The sequence below is a fragment of the Mustela erminea genome, chromosome 13 (genome assembly GCF_009829155.1).
Source record: "Mustela erminea isolate mMusErm1 chromosome 13, mMusErm1.Pri, whole genome shotgun sequence".
In the NCBI taxonomy this organism is placed as follows: domain Eukaryota; kingdom Metazoa; phylum Chordata; class Mammalia; order Carnivora; family Mustelidae; genus Mustela; species Mustela erminea.
This window is the reverse complement of record NC_045626.1, coordinates 48977911-48999775: the sequence shown is the minus strand read 5'-3', so window position 1 is coordinate 48999775 and position 21865 is coordinate 48977911. Positions and strand designations below refer to the sequence as shown.

At 45.3% G+C, this 21865-nt stretch overlaps 1 protein-coding gene across 10 annotated transcripts in view; it reads left to right on the top strand.

Moving 5' to 3' along the window:
• GREB1L (GREB1 like retinoic acid receptor coactivator) overlaps positions 1-21865 on the top strand; it is a 268506-nt gene that overhangs the window by 226312 nt on the left and 20329 nt on the right. For all 10 annotated transcript variants that reach the window (XM_032311193.1, XM_032311192.1, XM_032311189.1 and 7 more), the window contains 7 exons: positions 5502-5635; positions 8506-8845; positions 14162-14277; positions 14882-15126; positions 17840-18420; positions 18639-18741; positions 21505-21660. In XM_032311193.1, coding sequence (XP_032167084.1) covers positions 5502-5635; positions 8506-8845; positions 14162-14277; positions 14882-15126; positions 17840-18420; positions 18639-18741; positions 21505-21660 — 1675 coding nt within the window. The remainder of the gene's footprint in view (positions 1-5501; positions 5636-8505; positions 8846-14161; positions 14278-14881; positions 15127-17839; positions 18421-18638; positions 18742-21504; positions 21661-21865) is intronic.

The window sequence follows — 21865 nt, the reverse complement described above, 5'->3', positions numbered from 1 at the left end:
CCATCCCATTCATTTATTTCAAGTACTGACGTTATTTACATTCTAGTAATGTAACTTTTAGACCCAGGTATGTATTCTTGTTGGGTGTCTATGTGGGACTGAAAGCATATGCTCAGTTCTACGAGATATCGAGATACTGAGAGGCTGCCTTTTAAAGCAGATCATTCAGGGTAGAGGTTAAGTCAAAGTAATTAAACATGGGGAGAGCAGTCATCTGGCTTTTCTGATAATTCAGATTCAAATTAACAAATACATAAATCATGGTCCTAGCCAGAAAAAGTATGGGAGAAACGGTGAATTTTCGAGGATTTTTTAATTGGGGAAGAGGGAACAGTCGGAGATCTCTTTGAGGGGATGCCTTTAGTTGGAACCACGTTCAAGGGGAAGAGTGATCTGTGGAGGGCAAAGGAGGTGGTCTTTGAATGAATTAAAGCTGAGGAGTGCATGGATGTAAATGCAAATTTGGAGTTTCTACTGGGGATTTTTGATGTAGATTTGGAATATTTCGTCAAGAGTTTCAGTGGACACTGAAGCAGCTGATGTGGATAAAATCACTGAGGAAGGTAATGAACAGAACTGCCAAGAGGGCTGTGGCCAAGGACTGACAGGTACAGGCCGCTGGATTTGGCCTCAGGCGTCTTTGGTGACCTTCCAGGGAGCCGAGCATTTGGCTGGTGAGAAGCAAGGACAGCGGGGAGAGGACAGGGAGAGCTGTGGGTGAGGGGACCTGGGAGGGTAGGACTTTGGGAGGAGGGGTTTTTTGGTTTTTTGGTTTTTGTGGGAGAAGGGACATTTTCCCAAAAGACGAAAGGATTCAGTACAATTTGTGATTCTTGGAATACCCTGTTTCTTTCAAGAAACATCATTCAGAGCTTTGTAAAACACATTTTTATTTTTTTATTCTTTAAAAGATTTTATTCATTTGGGTGCCTGGGTGGCTCCGTTGGTTAAGCGACTGCCTTCAGCTCAGGTCATGATCCCGAACTTCCAGGATCGAGTCCCGCATCGGGCTCCCAGCTCCTTGGGGAGTCCGATTCTCCCTCTGACCTTCTCCTCTTTCACGCTCTCTCTCACTCATTCTCTCTCAAATAAATGAATAAAATCTTTTTTTAAAAGATTTAAAATCTTTTAAAAAAAGATTTTATTCATTTATTTGACACAGAGAGACACAGTGAGAGAGGGAACGCAAGCAGAAGAAGAGGGAGAAGCAGGCCCTTGCCCCGCCAAGCAGGGGTCCTGATGTGGGACTTGATCCCAGGATCCCAGGATCATGACCGAGCCAGAGGCAGACACCCAATGACTGAGCCACCCAGGCACCCCTGTAAAATGTATTTTAAAGGGTGGTCCCACTGACATCTATTACAAGGTTTATAATACTTAGAAGACTGCAGTTACAGTTTAATGCAGACTTAACAGATTGGGGAAACTATTCACGTCTAATTCTTATTTTTAGTATATCTCATTCTTAATCTATAAAATCTTTATCGATTAATAAAGAAAATACTGGCTCCAGTTGGTCACAGGTTATCTGTTTAATAACCACCACCACCACCACCCCCGCCATAACTTTGCTGAGAAAGAGAAATTAAATTGAGGACAGGTGGATGCATCCTGCCCAGTGAATTAAAATGCTGCATCAGGGAAAAACAACAGGCCTGGAGTAGGATTTTATATTTTCCCAAAGAAGCAGGACCAAACATGAGAAAGAAAGTGAAGACAGCAGGCACAAAAGAGAAGTCATGTCCACTGACTCTGTGCCAGCAGTCCAGATAAGGACAGAAACCCTAATAAATGGCTTTTTTTTTTTTCATCCTGAAATGACTTATTTGACACAATTATCCAGAAGGAAGGGAGCAAATAAAAAAAGGCTTCCAGGCCTTCAAAACGGATGCCACTCAGTGTATGCCCTAAAGCTTCACTGTTTGCAAGGACATACTCTGGTCCTCTGGCGCATTTATTCTCAAATAAGATCCTGTTCCAACAACCAGGAATAACTGGTCCGGGGGGCCACAGAGAAACTAAAAGTGGCAATTAAACAGTGCTTTATTTTCTGTTATAAACCACACAGTTGCTCATCTGTTTTTCTGAGTTACTAAAAAAGCTCAGAAACAAAATGTACAAAAACTTCTTGTGTGCATTTTTGAGAGCACAAGCTACATGCCTGGCCCAATCTTACATCTCTTACCCTTGCTGCTTCTTCCTCTGATTGCTTACTTTATTGAAGCTACTATATTACCTTTATGAAATGAGTTAGAGAGTGTTTAAAGGAAAATGTCAATACATAATTACAAATAAAAGTAAGACTAAAACACATAGGACATGTGACAGGTAGGAGGCATGACTGGGAAAAATTAATGTAGAAAAGAAGAAAGAAAGCTTTAAAAAAAAAACCCGAGATACATGAACTCAAAAAGCTTACTTAATATTCTGGGGCTATTTATGTTTAAGGATAGCATGTCACACAACTCAGGATCCTCTGAGGGAAACTTTGTGTCATATCCCAAAATAGTTATTCATTTCGTAGTGATGTCTGAGTCATCAAGAAGGAGAATAAATACAGTGATTCTGCTTAGGAAGGCAGAAAGGTATAGATTCCATTTTTAAATAATTTTTTTATAAAAAAATAAGATTTTCTGAATTACCATCATTAGATGATGTCAGAAAAGTTTTTTTATAATAAGAGTTTTTTAGTTTATTGACCTCCAGAGAGTTCTGTAGAGAAGTATCAGTATAGAGAGCTACTTTATGAGGGAAAAGTCTGACCAGTGACTATACCAGCCTAAAAATGTTATTCCTCAAAAGATGCCTGAACAAAGCAAAGAGAGAGCAAACCATCTGTGAAGTTACCATCTGCCTTAAGAAAGCATGTCAACATGGATGCATTGGTGGCTCAGTCAGTTAAGCGTCTGACTCTTGATTTCAACTCAGGTCATGATCCCAGTGTTGTGAGATCAAGCCCCAGGTCTGGCTCCATTCTGGATTGGGAGTTTGCTTAAGATTCTCTCTCCCTCTGCCCCTCCTGCCCTCCCTCTCTAAAAAAAACAAAACAGCACAAACAAACAAATAAAATCTCAACATTAACCACATGTTAATTCATTTGAAGGGAAAAGAAATTTTGGTTTCTGCCCCAGAGATAACTGTAGAGTTCATATCAGGCTATATAATGAAACAAAAATTTTTTCAGCCTTATTGAGGTATAATTGACATAAAATTTAAAATATTTCAATAGTTATTTTTTGTGTATTTTTAATTGAAGTATAATTAACATATGGTGTTATGTTAGTTTCAGATGGATAAAGTGATGATTCAGCAATTCTATTCATTACTCACTGTTCACCATGATAAGTGTAGTCACCATCTGTTACCAAACGACATTATTACAAGATTATTGAGTATATTCCCTATATTGTGCTTTTTCATCCCTGTGACTTAAGTATTTTGTAACTGGAAGTTTGTACCTCTTAATCCCTTTTATCCACTTCATCCATCTTTCCATCCCCCTCCCCTCTGGCAACCACCAGTTCGCTTGCTTACTTGATGTGTTTATTTTTTGCTCTCTACCGTTGACAGTCTGCTTTTTGTTTCTCTTTGTTTCTTTGTTCATTTATTTTGGTTTTTTTAGATCCCACATGTCAGTGGAATCATATGGCATTTGTCTTTCTTTGTGTGACTTATCTCAGCCTTATAGCCTCTAGTTCCATCTATGTGGTTGCAAATGGCAAAAACTCATTATTTTCTTGTTTTGTTTTTTTTTTTAAGTTTTTATTTTCACTCCAGTTAGTGAACATATAGTGTTATATTAGTTTCGGGTATACAATATAATGATTTAACACTTTCATAAATCGCCCTGTCCTCATCACCACTAGTGCATTCCTTAATCCCCATCACCTATTTCCCCCGCCCCTCCACCCACCTCTTCTCCAATAACCGTCAGTTTGTTCTCTATAAAGAGTCTGTTTCTTGATTTGCCTGTCCCTCTCTCTTATTTTGCTTCCAAGATCTCATCCTTTTTTTGTCGTTATAAAATTGTAAGATATTTAAAGTGTACATTGTGATGATCTGAAAGGACTCCTCCCTTCTAGTTAATTGACACACCCATCATCTCATATATATATATATATATATATGTAAAATATATATTATATGTGTGTGTGTATTATATATATATATATTTTTTGGTGAGGATATTTCATTTTGACTCTCTTAGCAAATGTCAATTATATATTATAGTGTTCACAACTATAGTCAACATATTATACATTAGACCTTCAGACCTTATTCATCTTATAGTAGACAGTTTGTACCCTTTACGAATCTCTTCCTATTCCCTCCCCCCACACTTTCCCCACTCCCACTCCCGCCATCGCCCAACCGCCACCTCTGGCAACTACTCTTCTACTCTCTGCTTCTATGAGTTTGACGATTTTTTAAAAGATTCCTCATGAGTGAAACCATGTACTATCTGTCTTTCTCTCTCTTATTTCACTTAGCATAATATCCTCAGGTTCTACCTATGTTGCCACAAATGGCAGGATTTCCTTCTTTCTCGTGGCTGAATAATATTCCATCATGTGGACATATACATACTTATCTTCTTTATCCATTCATCCGCTGACAGACACGTGGCTGCTTCCATATCCTCGCTGTTGTGAATAATGCTCATTGAACATGGGAGTGCATTTATCGCTTCTATATCCATTTTCCTTTCCTTTGAATAAATACCCAGAAGTGGAATTCCTGGATCAACTTTTAATTTTTTTGAGGGACCTCCATATTGTTTCCCACAGTGGCTGTACCAATTCACACTGCCACCAACGAAGCACGAGGGTTCACTTTTCTCCACATCCTTGCCAACATTTGCTATCATTCTTCCTTTTGATAGCAGTCATGCCAACAAGTGTGACGTGGGCACCTGGCTGGCTCAGTCATTGGAGCATGTGACTCCTGATCTTGGGGTCATGAATTCAAGTTCACGTAATGCCTAGAGGTTACTAAAAAAAAAAAAATTAACAGGTGTTTAGGTGACATCCCATTAGGTAACATAGTCACCATCTTGTACATTAGATCCTTACTCTGATTTGCATTTCCCTGATGATTAGTGGTGTTGAGTACATGTTCATATACCTGTTGGCCATTTGTATGTCTTCTTAACAAAAATGTCTATTCAGTTCCTCAGCCCATTTTTGATTGTTTGAGGGTTTTGCTGCTGAGTTATGTGAGTTTTTTAGAAACATATTTTGGATATTAATCCCTTATCAGATGCATGATTTGCAAATATTTCTCCTATACTACATGTTGTCTTTCCATTTTATTGAGGCTTCTTTTGCTATGTAGACGATTTTTAGTATGATGTATTCCCACTTGTTTCTTCACAATTTTTTAACCTTCCAACAAATAACATATTGCAGGGATTTCCAAACCCCCTCCCCAACCACCCGACCCCTAGAAAACAAGACACATTGTATCCTCTCCTCACTGGGTTTGGCTCTATTTTGAATCAGGAGGACATGAGCTGCCAGGAGAAGCTGTATTTTGGCCTGAATGAATACAGTAAGTCTCTACAGTGGGGAATCACAAGCCCCCTTCTGAGATGTGATGAGACCTTTGAAAAAATGGTGAACACGCTCTTGGAAAGGTAAGTAAGGACCTTCAGCCTTTACTTTAGCTGTACTTGTGTGTCTAAAATAGCCAAAAGTCTCTTGTGTCACTGTCACAGGGAGTTTCGTGGAGCCCCTGCTGTGCAGATGACATGCAAAGGCAGAGTGAAAATAGCCTCTCCTAAGATGACCTTTTACTGGTATAGGTTTTCTGTGATCATCCGAGACGAACAAAGGAAACTAGCAACCCAGGGTGGGACTTAGAACCACTTGCCATGCTCTGAATCATCTCCCAAGCATGCTTTACTGCTATCACCAGGGATTAGATGGACAGAGGGATTTGCTGATTACAGACCATTTCTCTGAGCTGTGGCCTCCTCCACCATACGCCTTACACTTCTTCATCTTTCTCTTTTCCCTTCTATCCACCACAGTCAAGTACCCTTAGATGACTCAGTAAAAACTGATCTTTACTACAAGAGATTTAGAGTGCAGACTGGAGAAAAGTAGGAGCAATTAAATCTTTGAAGTGAGTTCAGCTCCTAATGAGCCTCCTTCAGTCCCTGACCTTGGGAGTTAAAGATCATGACTTTTCTGCCTCCTCTGCTTTCTTTTTTCCCCCAAGTCCTGGTCAAACTCCAGAAGAGTAAAGGGTTTTCCTATTTTTTCTCTCTGATCTTGAATCATAGACTTGAAGTGTCACAGAGACATTAGAATTTACGTAACCTGGTAGAGGGTCCCTCTGGCCCGCGCTGCAGTAGTCTGTCTGACCTTCAATGATGGGGGCAGGTGGACTCTTTTTGATGAGGCACATTCTAATTTTTAGTAGCTCTTGTTCTTCAAATTAATCACAAGCCACCTTTTTACTACCCTGTTCTATAACTTTGCTAAGAAAAGAGAAAGAGAAATTTTAAAATGAGGGCGGGTGAGGGGAGCCTACCAGTGAGTTATTACGTTGTACCAACGAAAAGAGCAGCCTCAGAGCAGGGTTTTATATTTTTGCAGCTGCTGGATTTAAGAAGACTTAACTGACACTGTGACATTAATCCTTCTACAGCACATGTGATCTTACATTTCCAAAATCATCCCATGAGTCTCCCTTTTAAGTGTTTCCCACCCAGCTGCTGCAGCCACCAGCTTGGAACGTACCCTCCCTTCCGAGAGCATCACTCAGAGTCAGTCCTGTCAACTTCTCTTACAACTTCGGTAATACTTACAAAATAACAATTATAGTTCAGTGCAAACCGACCAGGTTGTGAAGACTGTTCACGTCTAAATTCAGGCTTCTTTCAGAGTGTGAGATCTAAAGGCCTATAGATCAAAGTTACCATGGGTTCTAACTTTGGCTTACCTATCTGGTCCATCCAAAACCACGAAGCCTTAAACATGGATCTTGTGTGCTCACTTCTTCCAGCTCAGTCACTGAAGCTAATAACAGCTGTGATTTATTGAGTGTTTGAAGAACTGGCCCAGGGTTGAGTAAACTGGAGGATTTCTTCACTTTTCCCCAAACTACTAAATCCTTGCAATGTAAGGAGACATTATCAGAGACGAGTGATTCTAGACCCAGCTCTGTCCCTGACTGGTGGCATGGTCTTGGGCCAGTAGCCAGATTTCTGTCAGCTGCTTAATTCTCCTTCTGGTAGGAAGGGGAGGGCATCCACGGTCCTTTCCAGCTCTGAAGTATTTCAAAACCACGCTATTCATTTGATGACCCTAACTGGTATTTGACCCAGGGCTTTTCTGTGCAAGGCTGGCAGACCACTTGTTCTACTTTAAATAGAATTTTAAAGTGGAACAAAGGCAAACCACCCCATGGCCTGCCCAGCTGCTAGGTGGCTGCCTGTGCTACCAGCTGGCAAGCAGAAAGAAAGTTCACAGGCTCATCCTCATTTTGCCAACACCTCTTTTCTTGACCAGCACCTCCTTGTGCCTGCAAAGGGGTCCTCTTTGCCCATTTGTACTCACTTTGCCAACAGACCTGGCTTTCTGAGGAATAACTCATAAATAATTCATAAATAAATTTTCTTCCTGCTCTGTAGCTGTAAAAAGTGCCAATTTGAACAAAGTGATCCTCTTACTTGGCAGTCCAGTCGGGGTGGGGGTGGAGTACCAGTGGGTGTTGGGATGAGGCAAGGACACCCCTCTTTGCCAGGTTCCCTTAACTAAGCAGGCTCTGGTGATAGGAGGCTTCGCCACTAGGGGGTGCTATTTCTCCAGTCAGCTCCAAGTTTTCTTCTGCCCCAAGGCACATTGTATGGGAAGATACAGTTACAGTTAATCTGTGGGATTACCCTCAAATTAGTAATTACTAGTAATAATAATGATTCTTTTTATGTCTGATACTTGGCGAACATGATCCTAATGTCTCAATTTTCTTTACTGTAGTCTTAAGTATCAGAGGAATAAGCTGACAATACCACCATACTAACTCAGTGCCACCAGCAAGAGGTTAGGGTCCGGGGATGATCCGTTATGACTCTGTCAACAAATAACCTGACCAGATCAGTGCTTCTCAAAAGTTAATGTGCATACAAATCACCTGGGGATCTTGTCAGACTGTGAGTTATGATTCAGATGTCTGGAGTGGGGGAGTTTGGTATTTCTAACAAGCTCCCAGGTGGTACTGCTCCTGGACCACAGACCACACTCAGAGAAGCTAGGGTCGCTAGAGCATCTCTAACTCTCTTTAACTTGCTGTACCTATCCCAACAGTTTCTGACTCACAGGCATTTAAAGCTCCACTTTTCCTTATAGCGATGTGGGCTCCAAGGTCCTACTACGGCTCCAGCCCACCACTGAGCAGTAACTCCTTCCCACCATGCCAGGTCTGCATTCCTCCCACAAAGACCTTGCTGTCCCAGCTGGTCCTGCTGCCCAAGTCCTAGCTCCCTGTGTTCTGTTGAAGGTACCCCAGGCTGCACAGCATGGTTGTCCGCTGCTACCTTCTCATCCAGCAGTACTCAGAGGCTCTGATGGCTCTCACCACCATGGCGTCGCTCCGAGACCACAGCACCCCGGAAACACTCAGCATTATGGATGACCTCATCAGCTCCCCGGGAAAAACCAGAAGTGGGAGGGGACACATGCTCATTATCAGGGTGCCCTCCGTGCAGCTGGCGATGTTGGCCAAGGAGCGGCTGCAGGAGGTGCGCGACAAGCTGGGGCTGCAGTACCGCTTCGAGATCATCCTCGGGAACCCTGCCTCTGAACTCAGTGTCGCAACGCACTTTGTGGCACGATTAAAGGTTAGCAATGGTCGGACACCTCTCCTTTGAAATACCATTTGTTTCTGTTTTCTAGGAACCCCACGTAGGTGGCTCAGAGGCCTGAGTTTAGTAGAGTTTTGCACATGTGTTGATTGATCTTCGTGACAGTGTTAAGCCTAAACCAAGAGACGTGTACAGTTCCCTCCCTGGGGCCGGTTTATTAAGATTCTGTCAAACCCCCTTTTTAGCATATGCCTGCAGTTGGTCTTCCATGCTCTCCAACTGCAGGTGCAAAAATGAGATGACCCAATTTGACCCCATGTTTATTGACCTTGGTCAAGATGCATCTAGCCCACGGCCATCTGTTTTCTCAGAAAGAAAGGTAAGGTGTTTTCCCAGACCTCTGTGGGTTCGCCTTTAAGTGACTTCAGTTCACTAATTCTTTTCTGTCTACCTAGCCTGTGTGCTCAGGTCTAGAGTCGGTAGGTAAAGGATTCTGTTCCATCTTTAGTACGCACATAGAGCTATTCCCCACCCTCTTGCCCATGGACTCTTCAACCCCTTGTTGCTTCATTGAACTCGCTTTGTCCGCCAGCCCTGAGGCTTGCTGGTCTGACTTCTCCAAGGCTGCTGCAGGAGGATTAGAGCCTGAGCACAGGCCAACCCCTTCCCATGGCTGGTGGAACTGCTTCTCCTAAACCCCTCCTGGTAGGCATGGAGGAGGTCAGCAGACTTCCTAAATCAACTCACCTAACTCCCTACTTTATGCCCTGCTTAGATTTTTCTGGGGACTTTTATAATCCAATCTGTCCTAGCCATTAGGAAGCATTTAATAAAATAACTGCATGTATGTGGGTATGATACCAGGCAAGTAGTATATGTCTGAGCTAGACCAGCATGGTATCTGTACGCTGCACACTAAATACTGAGCTAAACTGAGTTAAGAAAAATGTAGTTTGGGATGCCTGGGTGGCTCAGTTAGTTAAGCATCTGCCTTCAGCTCAGGTTATGATCCCTGGGTCCTGGGATCTAGTCCCATGTTGGGCTCCTTGCTCAGTGGGGAGCCTGCTTCTCCCTCTACCTGCTGCTCCCCCTACTTGTGCTCTCTCTCTCTCTTTATCTCTTTTTCTCTCACACAAATAAATAAAATCTTTTTTTAAAAAAAGAAAGAAAAGAAAAATCTAGTTTGGCACAAATTCTATGGAAAGAAAACACATAGCCTTGGGCAATTTTCATTTTCACCCCGGGCTGCAGTTTCCTACCTGCAAAATGAGAGAGTTGGACTGTATGATCTCAGAGAGCTCTAATTTGAGGATGTTATTCAGTGTTCATAAAGCGTTTTGCAAACATAAACCTTTTTATTGTATTCTATTAGCTTAACCTAAATTGAATAATCCAAAATGCAAACAAAATATATTATCTTGAGGAGCAGCTGGAACAAATAAATCTGTCTAAAAATAAAAATCCTATATTTAGTGGAAGTTGAAACATTTATATTTCACACGTAGATATCATGTTCACAATTTTTATTGATAGTTACAGACCGCATAACTGCGAGATTTCTAAGATGAGTAACACGTGAGAGTCCTAAAACTCTTCTTACAGTATAATTCATTGAGACGTATGTCTTGAGACTATTTGAATGATACTAATGGAAAGGCAAATAATCTGCAGGGAGATGGCTGAAGAGGATGTGAGGCTGCAGAATCTTCTTTGGGTCTCCATGACCCTGATCAAGTATAGCCACCCCTAGTTGATCTCATTTCTTGAGAGTCTTCAGAAGTACCAATCACTGAATCAGCATAAATCAGCAGGTCCTAAATAATCCACCCTTCTGGGCCATTGGCTGAAAACCACAAAGACCTGAGGTTCTTTTTTGTTGTTATTTAACTTCCATAAGTAATCTCTACACCCTGTGTGGGGCTCAAACCCACAGCCCTGAGATCAAGAGTCCTAACTGACTGCTAGCACATCAAAATCAGCTTCAGGGCCTTTAGACAGCAGTAGTTCTGTAAGCACTCTTCTGAGAGCATGCCATACATGAAGGCAGGGTCCAGTCATTCTCAGATTCTCAGTTTGTATGAGTAGCTGCCAGGCACCGGGCGCACAAAAGAGATTTCCATACTGTCAAAACCAGTGGGTCACGTCAATCCATCCTTTCTCCATGGTGTGGAAGTAAAAATATGAAATCCCGTGGAAATGTTCATATCCTAAGCAAGACTGACACTTGCCAGGTGGTTTCTGCTTCACAGGTTTATTTCTTTTTCTTTCTTTTTTTTTTTTTTTTAAGATTAACTTATTTATTTGAGAGAGAAAGAGAGACCACGAGCCAGGGGAGGGGCAGAAGGAGAGGGCGAAAGAGAGAGTCCTCAAGCAGACTCCTCACTGAGCGCAGAAAGCAACCTGGAGCTTGATCCCACAACCCATAGATCTCAACCTGAGCCAAAATCAAGAGTCAAATGCTTAACCAACTGAGCCATCCAGGCGCCCCTTCATGTGTTTATTTCTAAGTTACCAGCCTCCCTCACCACTGTAAGGATGGCATGGGTGGGTAGGTGTGCCTTTTATCTGTAGGCCTGGGTAACATCCTCTGCCTCTTCTTCCATTAGATGGCCTTATTTTTGTGGTTCCCTCTAATTATCACATAAAAGTCATGACAAGCATTCTGGAAGGATACAAGACTTAAATCTAAATAAATCAGTTCCTCCAGAGGGCCTGTGAGGTTTTGATCAAATTTCCTCAGGCTTGAGTCCCACATTTTTTTTAACTCAGTGCCCACCCAGTCTTTTGTGTTGTTTTAAAGGCTCTACAGTGAAATCCTGAGGGCATGGTCAGCCCGTCAAAGAGCTGCAACCATCCTTCGTCAGAGGTAGCAGAGGGACGGAAAGTGTGTTGTAGTGGTTTGGCTAGCTCTGATTGGTCAAGAGTAAAAGCAAGATTTCCTTAATAACCTTTGAAAAATAAATCTTTTCATAGAGTAAAACATAATATCTCTTATCCCATGATTATAATGACCTCATCATTTGTAGAACCATGACCAGTGGATGGTTTCTAGGAGATAAAATCCATCCAAGGAGAGCCTCAGCATCAGGGACATCATGAGTCCAATGCAAAGATTATATGAGTAAAATGATTCCTGTTCCTAAAATTGTTTACTATAAATCAAAGTGTTATTATATTCACTTTGACATGACAATGTATGGAAAATCGAATTTTTGTAGGTACCTTTCTTCTAATATTTAAATAATATATTTTTAAAAGATTTTATGTATTTATTTGACAGAGAGAAATAGTGAGTGAGAGAGAGAGAAAGCACAAGCATGGAGAACAACAGGCAGAGAGAGAAGCAGGTTCCCCACTGAGCAAGGAGCCCGATGCAGGGCTCAATCCAAGGACCCTGGGATCATGACCTGAGCCGAAGGCAGACGCTTAACTGACTGAGCCACCCACGTGTCCCTCAAAAATATTTTGGTAGATTTTTTTTTTTTTAAGTAGGTTCCAGGGGCACCTGGGTGGCTCAGTGGGTTAAGCCTCTGCCTTGGGCTCAGGTCATGATCTCAGGGTCCTGGGATCAAGCCCCACATCGGGCTCTCTGCTCAGCGGGGAGCCTGCTTCCTCCTCTCTCTCTGCCTGCCTCTGCCTGCTTGTGATCTCTCTCTGTCAAATAAATAAATAAAATATTTTTAAAATAAATAAATAAATAAATAAATAAATAATAAAGTAGGTTCCACACCCAGCATGGACCCTAATGCAGGGCTTGAACTCACAACCCTGAGATCAAGACTGAGCTGAAATCAAGAGTCAGATGTTTAACCCACTGAGCCACCCAGGTACCTGGATAGATTGATTTTCAAAGACAAAAAAAAAAAAAAGTCTCTCAAAATTGTGAACAGCTATATAGATCCACTGATTTCCCTTTGGTATGTAAATATATGATAAAAAAAAAAGTTAAAAAAAAACAAGGTTAAGGTGCTTCCCACTTTATAAATTATGTATATTTTATTTGAATAATTGTGGGTATATTTATTTTTAAAGGCTATTTTATCTAGACACCAACAAATCATTAATCAAATCTTACTACATTTTTTTCTTGCCTATTAGATTTCTTTTTATCTCATTTTGTATTTAGCAAAAGAAGTACCTGTCTATTTTAAAATGAAGTGTTGGGGCGCCTGGTGGCTCAATGGGTTAAAGCGACTGCCTTTGGCTCAGGTCATGATCCCAGGGTCCTGGGATTGAGCCCCGCATTGGGCTCTCTGCTCAGCAGGGAACCTGCTTCCCTTCCTCTCTCTCTGTCTGCCTCTCTGCCTACCTGTGATCTCTGTCAAATAAATAAATAAAATCTTTTTTAAAAAATGAAGTGTATGCATTACTTAACATCTCTTACTCTTTGTTCCCTAAAGCATTACCAGAAGTGTCCATTTATTTCTTATAATAACTCCTCCTGGAAAGCTGTGATGAGCATAGTTAAATGCTAGACACTTTGTAAAAGTAGTAGAAACCACCTCATCTACTTAAGACACAGCCTATTTTCTTTCTGCTCTAAAATATAAAAATCTGTAAGATCTTTTCACTTTTGAACATCTTTCAAGTTGGTGGGATTTTTTTTTCTTCTCACCAATTGGCGTTCCATTTATTAATGATATACATAATGTACATATGTGTTAATCTATATCAGAAGGTGCTGCTTCATAGGTTATTTGTGAAACCATAAACTAATTGCCTTACTCTTCTAAGTAAGGGGCAGGGTTGTTGTTGTTGTTTTAATTGATCCAGATTTGTTTATATTTTTAGCCTTCTTGAGAAAGACTTTTGAGAGCCCCAAGCCAATTACTTGTCACTTATTTTGAAAATCAATATAGAGAGAAAGAGAAGAAGTAACCATCAGGGGTAGCTAACTTCACGATTTTCTCGGTGAAAATGTCTGTTTTCATGGAGTTTTGTTGAGATGCTTTTATTAGTCATTCATAACTGAAATTATCTTTTTCAGTCAGTCTGTTTCAGAATGTCCCTTACATGAAGAAAGTATATTTGAGAGCCTTGAGTCAGGTAGTTTATCCAAGGTCGTTCACATTGTATGTGTCTTTGGCCTGTGTGCTACTGTGTGATGTACACCAAGATCTCCTGTATTATCCTACTGAGATAAAACTGAAGGCCACATTCTTCCAGAGTGCTTTATTATGCTTTTTAAGAGCAATTTAGTATGTGTGCGCGCATGCGTGCACACACACACACACACACACAGGAAGTCATTTGGAAGCACAAAGGCATATAAAATCTGGACCTAGAAACCTTTTAAGAAGTGGAAACTTAACTAAGGGGTTTTAATTTTATCATATGGGTCCCTTTCTACAGACCTGGAGAGGAAATGAACCAGAAGAGTGGACCCCTCGGACATACCAAGATTTAGAAGGTCTGCCTTGTATCGTGATATTAACTGGCAAAGATCCTCTTGGAGAAACCTTTCCCAGGTAGGACGCAGATGGTCAGTTCTCATTTTTCATTAGTTGCCCGGCTGAGCCAATGGCTAAAACTCGGCTGACACTTAGCCATTTCACTCGTTGGGCAAGGAGGAAGAGAATTGCTTTCTTCAGAGGGAAAAGACACACACCCTTCCTTGCCTCTTTCTTTTGACTTTCCAGAGATTGCCCACCATTTAGGGGAATGGAAGGTAGCCACAGTGAAAAGTGTTTCCTCATCAAAGCAGGGCCGCCAGAGGGGCAGGGAGGAAAAAAAAAATCTGCCCCATACTGGGATCGTTTTATTTGGATGAAGTGTCTCTTCATCTGCTGCTCCCAAGTTCTGAAGGGCCCAGGGCCTGAGGACGAGAAGGTAGCAACGGCAATAAAGACAGCATGAGCCGCATGCTGCCAGTGGGTCAGGCATTGCTGCAAACGCCTTCCCTGCGTCATCCACACACTCTCACAACACCCGTGAGCCAGGCGCTGTTGTTCTGTTTTATCCTTGGAGAAAAGGAAGCGGCTAGTGCGAGGTCATAACAGCAAGGAGATGACAAAGCTGAGGTTTGACTCCAGGCCAAATGGACTCACCCAAGACACCCTGACTTATGTGCAGGTCTTTGAAGTACTGTGACCTGCGGCTCATCGACTCAAGCTACTTAACTCGCACAGCCTTGGAGCAGGAGGTGGGTCTGGCGTGCTGCTACGTCTCAAAAGAGGTCATCCGGGGCCCCGCTGTTGCCCTGGACCTTAGTGGGAAGGAGCAGGAGAGAGCCACCGCCAGCGAGAATGACGCTGATGAGCTGCTGATCGACCTGGAGAGGCCACAGAGCAACAGTAGTGCTGTCACTGGAACCTCGGGTCAGTGCTTCCTTTTCTCTCTGCAGGGGCGGGGGGATGGGAGGGAGGGGGTGGGGAGGCATGACTCACACCCCGCACTCATGTCAGAGGAGCCTTCCTTGACTCCGGCATCCTGTTCAGACCTCAGTTCTCCAGGAGAGGTACTTGGAAAACCTAACACTTGAACTGCCACAAAATACTTCTCTGGGCAAACATTTAATGAAGAGTTTGGTAATGAGCTAAGTATAATAAATAAATTTTACCAACCCCAGCAGGCACCATTTTCCCTAGTCCTTTCCACCTTTAATCACCTCAGGGGTATTATACATCTGATATTTGCACAGAAGCCTTCTTTTCCTTCTAGATCTGAAAGCTGTTAAGTTTGTGTTCATTGGCTTAGTACCTGGCATAGTGTTTGCATGAATGAATGAATGAGTGAGTGAATGAATGAATGAATGAATGACTTTTATAAGCAATTAATGGCAAGTGTTGGTAGACCAAAGGCTACTCTGGGGTCACTGGCTGTGCTGACCCACCATGCAGCCTGCCAGCCCCTCTCCTGGAGGGTCACTGAAAGGGCCTCTGGCCGTGCCTGGCATGAACTGTCTTCTGATAAATTATATTACAGTAAATGCAGCAGTTTCCATTTTTTTTCTCATTAGGAAAGTAATAAAACTCAACATAGAAAACTTGGAGAATGTAACAAAGGATAGAGAAGAGGTTAAAAATAAAAACTCCAGGGGCGCCTGGGTGGCTCAGTGAGTGGGTTAAGCCTCTGCTTTTGGCTCAGGTCATGATTTCAGGGTCCTGGGATCAAGTCCCGCATCAGGCTCTCTGCTCAGCAGGGAGTCTGCTTCCTCCTCTCTCTCTCTGCCTGCCTCTCTGCCTCTGCCTGCTTGTGATCTGTCAAATAAATAAATAAAATCTTAAAAAAAAAAATCAAAACTCCAGGGTGCCCAGCTGGCTCAGTCAATAGAGCATGAGACTCTTGATCTTGGGGTTGTGAGTTTGAGCCCCACATGGGGGGTGAAGATTACTTCTAACAATAAATAAATAGGGGCACCTGGGTGGCTCAGTTGGCTACATATCTGCCTTTGGCTCAGGTCATGATCCCAGAGTCCTGGGGCTGAGCCCCGCATTAGGCTCCCTACTCAGTGGGAGCTGCTTCTCCCTCTGGCCCCCACCCCAGTGTGTGTGCAAACTCTCTCTCCCTCAAAGAAAATCTTTAAAATAAATGAATAAATAAATAAAATAAAAATGAAAACCCCACAACTAGAGATCACCTGAACATTCTTCTTTCCCACATCCCCCCTTTTCCATCATCCTAACACATACAAACAGACACACATAAAATTTCAAGTAGAAAGCAGCCTTAGTGTGTCTGTTCATCCTGGAAGCTGCTGTCAAATGGCTATGAGAATTGAAGAGGCAGTCATCTGTGGGGCTGTCTGTGTTGATAGGGACCCTCAGCCTGGAAGAGCATGAGAACTGTTCTACTGGGTGTGCCGAGCTGCTTGCCTTAGCCAGGGGTCAGGACTGTACCTTTCTCTACACCCTCCGCCCCCGCCAACTCCAGGCTCCCCAGAGGTTTGGGGGATAGTGAAGAGTAACAGAAGGGAAGGGGAACTATCACATCTGGGAGTTTCTGGATACCAGCCTCAGCGAGGGAGAAGTGAGGGAGTGTTCACCTCCTTACTGGGGCTTTTTAATCAGACCCCCCCCCTTTCCCTGCACTTCCAGAGCTGCCCCCAAGGCTCACATAACCTTAGCCTTGCTCCCATACTGGCACAAAGGTCATGGCTTGCCTTCTGCTGTTTAGCTTCCCTCCCTCTGGGGACAACCTGACCTGCCTGTGCTCCCACCACTGAGCACACATTCCTCAGCCTTGGGCTGACTTCAGGGGTCCTTGGGAAAGCTCACTGCCCGAAGTTGCAGGCTCCAAAGCTCAAGGCTGGGGTGGGGGGGAAGCAGGCTCTTGTATAAGATGGAAGGACACAACAGTCAGATGAGCAAGTGGAGCAACCTGGTTGCAAGAGCGTCCGGTTCCTGGCTGTCCTCTGGGATCCCCTGAGGTTGGGATGTGACAGACATGCCTAGCAGCACCAGTCTGAGCTCAGAGAAGGCCATCAGGCCTGAACGTATTGAGCTTTTGGTTTGTCCACAAATGCAAGAGTGGCTGACCCATCAGAGGGGAAGACATATTTGAAGTGAATTGGCCAAGTGCACAGACGAAAGCAAGACCATTGAGTGTAGATTGTGCCTCACAACCTTTCTCACACGGAGACTCCCCACGCTGGTTTGGGCATCCATGGAAGTGACTACAGCCTGGGGAACTTCTCCACAAGCAGAAGTGTGAGACCCTTGGACCCCAGCAGGTGGCAGATGCCCTGGGGCAAGACTGGAACTTGGAGTCTGTATTGGTCAGGGTCTGGAATGAATCAGGAGGCATATCCAAATGATGTCACCGAGGAGAGTTTAATAACATTATGCCATTTACAAAAATGGGGTAGGATTTAGAAAAGGAGCTCTAGGTAATTATACCTGGGGGTATAATTACTCCCAGGGCGCCGGGAGCACCCTGGGCCCAAGGAAGCCAGCAGAGGAAGCAGCATCTGGGACTAGAGAGGCCACAGCCCTCGGGCAGAAAGTCAGTCTAGCCTACCCCACACGCAGGGAGGAGCCAAGGAATAAATTGCCGAGCCCTGCTGATGGAAGGTATGGCGTCCTCTTCCAGGCTCCATCATGGAGAACGGGGTGAGCTCTTCCAGCACCGCCGACAAGTCCCAGAAGCTGTCGCTGACCCCCGGCTTCCAGAGCCCAGCCAACAGCATGGGGCTGGATGAAGGGGTCTCCACGGGCACAGCTGGAGCTGGGGAGACCCTGAAGCAGGAGTGCGATTCTCTGGGCCCCCAGATGGCCAGCAGCACCACCTCCAAGCCGTCCTCGTCCTCCTCCTCCTCCTCGGGTCCCCGGGCCCTAGCGTGGCCCGGGCAGGCGCCCCCGGGCTGCGGGGGCCTGCACGCCACCCTGCCCCCGATCGTGATCTTATCGAAGGCGGCCTACAGCCTGCTGGGCTCCCCGCGAGGAGGCAAGCCGCCCGCGTCCTCCTCGCTGCTGCCGCACGCCGACGTGGCCTGGGTGAGCTCCCTGCGGCCGCTGCTGCACAAGGACATGAGCAGCGAGGAGCAGTCCCTCTACTACCGGCAGTGGACCTCGGCGCGACAGCACCACGCCGACTTCAGCAACCAGCCGGACCCCGCTTCGGGCGCCCGCACCTGCCACCCCCGGCGGCTGCTGCTGACCGGCCCCCCTCAGGTAGGCCCGCGGTCCCCAAGGAGGAAGGGAGCCGGGGAGCCGCGCGAGCGGGGGTGCGGGTGGGGGTGGGGGTGGGAATGACCCAGAGCCAGGAGGTCTTCGCTCGGGCCGCAGGGGCAGGAGAGATCCAGGAGCCCAGGTGTGAAATCTCGGCTCTCTTCTCCTTCGCTCTACTCCTCCCCCTCCCCAACTAAAAAAAAAAAAACCGCTTCCCTCAGGTGGGGAAGACCGGCTCCTACCTGCAGTTCCTTAGGATCCTCTTCCGCATGCTCATCAGGCTCCTGGAGGTGGACGTGTATGATGAGGGGGAGATCAACACGGGTGAGTTCCGAACCCCGGCAGTGTGGGGTCGCGGGCCGAGACACGAGACACGGACACCAGCTCGCCTTGCGGGGCCCCCGGGGGGCCTGACCTGCAGGGTTATCCGGAGGCCGAGGGTGCCGGTGCTAGCAAACGGCAGTGAGGACAGGGCGGCCACTTTTTAGTTAAGTTGGCGGAGTCTTCCACCTCTGCTGGCCTCCCCTCTCAACCCCCGGCAGGAGGCAGGGCGAAGAGACATCTTAGAAGTCCCTGGTAGGTGGATTAATTGCTTCTGTGGGTTTAAAATTCACTTGCAGTGTTCTGCTTAGGGTCCAGGGCGTGCCTGAGACTCGCTGGTTACTTCCGCTTTAACAGCGGGCTCTGAGCCAAGGTATATGGATTCCTATAATGAAATTAAAACTGTGCAGAAGGAAACCTAGCGCCATAAACAAACCCCTTCTCATTCACAGGAAGATGGAGGAGCTGGTGCTTGACAGCGCCGTGGGGGCTGGTTTTTTGTTTTTTGTTTTTGTTTTTTAAGATTTTATTTATTTATTTGACAGAAATTACAAGTAGACAGAGAGGCCGAGGGGGAAGGAGGCTCCCCGCTGAGCAGAGAGCGGGATGTGGGGCTCCATCCCAGGACCCTGAGATCAGGACCTGAGCTGAAGGCAGAGGCTTAACCCACTGAGCCACCCAGGCACCCTGGGGGGCTGGTTTTAAGAAGATTATCTCCTACCCTCTGCCTGCATCCACTTTCCCAACCCTTCCCGGCCAGCAGTCACCGGTGGGAGGGTTCCAAGGTAGCCCACCCAGCAAAGCCAGAAAGCGGGTGTGAGCAGGGATCAGCCAGCATTAGTTCTCTAGCCGAGGACAGTGTGGCCTTGAAACTGGAGCTTCATGCTTGGAGCAATGGCCTGTGCTGGAAGGAAGAGCTCGCGAGCAATAGGGGTAATCAGGCAGAAGCTCTTCCAAGGCCCTCAAAGATGAGCCTGGAAAAAGGAAAGGCTTTGGCGTCTTCTGTCAGATTGGCCCTCAGACCTCACCCCACTTGCTTGTCCTAAATAGTTAGATCTGTGACAAGCCTAAAGGACTAGTTCAGTCCAGAGCATGACTAAGCAAAATCAGCCATGTCTTAATCATTTTATTATCACTTTCGGCCCTAATTCCACTTCTCACCAGCTCATATTCATGATTGCAAACACAGACACCCAATCCCATCTTCCCACCCGCCTCTCCTGGTTTGTGTCCCCGCCTGAGCTGCACCAGACCCCCAGGCCCACCACAGAGCGGACCCAGAGCTCCAGGTTGGCCTCAAAACACTTAGGACTGCGGAGAGGGGACTGGGACCAAGAGGACAAAAGGCAGACAGACAAGGAAAGAGGAAACTGGCATCTCACCAATCTTCCCACAAAGTCCCTGGGCGCCACAAGGCAACGACACCTTTAATTTTCTCCTCAGATCCCGTTTGAAGGATCTGCTCTAGGGCTTAACCTGTGGGATGGGCTCTGAGAGGATCTACCACAGCTGGGGCAACAGGCAAACCCGGCCTTTGTAGCGAGACGTGCGGTTAGCCTGGGTTTATTCCTTCTACCTCAGTTCAGTGCAGGTGAATGTGATGCTGCTCTGGAGAACCACGATGATATTTAAAACAAAACAAAACAAGAAAAACTAGAATAAGCATGAGTCCTTTTTTAAAAAAGATTTTATTTATTTATTTATTTATTTATTTGAGAGAGGGCATGAGCACGAGCAGGGGGAGGGGCAGAGGGAGAGGAAGAAATGGACTCTCCACTGAGCAGGGATGCTGGAATCAGGACCTGAGCTGAAGGCAGAGGCTTAACCCACTGAGCTACCCAGGTGTCCCAAGTTTGGGGTTTTAAATAAAATGCCAACTTTAGCTCAGGGATATAAAAATAAATGACACTGTGTTTGAAAAATAATAGCTGTACTTGTAGTCTTTAGGCATTTTTTTTTAAGCTTTTCTCTTTCTCCCTTTGTCTTAAGCTTTTGGATCTTATGAATTTTATCAATAACGACAATAACTATCCTCTATTGGATAGCCCCCTTCGCCAGCCATGTCTGAGCACTTTCAGTGCACCTTCTGGAATTCTTACAATCACCGCTCCCTGGGAACTGGGGGCCGTGGCTGCAGGTGTGAAGTAGGAAGGAGCGGTCTGCACTCACACCTGAGGCTTCTAGCTCTCCAATTTGACTGCATGTTGGAGCCACCTAAGCAGCTTTAACTGCTGTGACAGGTGTCTGGGGACTAAAGGCGACTGTGGGGGTGGTGGCCTAAGCACGGGGATTTTTTTTACAAGCTCCCAGGTGATTCTCCCATGCAGCAGACACTGGGAATCTTGCTCAGTGCATCCCCAAAATCTCGTAGGCTGTCAATATCTTAAAATTCCACAGTGAAAACTGTGAGGGAGAATTTAGATCACCCCAAATCAAACAAGCTTTCCAGACCATTTTGGGAGCTGGGATGGGAGACTAGTTGATCTCCTAGAAGCGGGAGTTGGTGGACCAGATCTGTAGAGGTTCATGCTGGGACCAGCGAGGCCATGAGTCCTTCCTGCTGGAGAGTATTTTTCCCTCCTGGGCCTGAAGGAATAAATCTGGGCCCCTCTGCCCTGAGACACGAGAGATCATTTTTCACAAATGCCTTTGTTCACCCATCTGGGAGTCATGTTTCCTAAAACCTCTCGTTCCTGACACTTGGGAGGACGGCCGGGAGGCTGGTCAGTCTGGCTGCTCTGCGCACTTTCTTTCTTCTTGTCCTAGATCACAGTGAAAGCAGTGAGGTCAGCCAGTCAGAGGGAGAGCCCTGGCCTGACATCGAGAGCTTCAGTAAAATGCCCTTTGACGTCAGCGTGCACGATCCCAAGTACCGTTTGATGAGCCTGGTCTATACGGAGAAGCTGGCAGGGGTCAAGCAAGGTCAGTGCAAGCAGAGCTGGGTGTGCCTCTCTGCAGGTCACAGGCCACCTACATCCAGGCAGAGAAATCTCTCATTGAGAGAAATTTAAAGGAATTCTCCTCTTTGCTTTTCACTTCTCTTGCACATGTATTGACCACCTTTTACTTTTCATACCTGACTTCGCGGGCCTAAGTTATAGAATCCTCAGAAGAGCCTTTCAGGGAG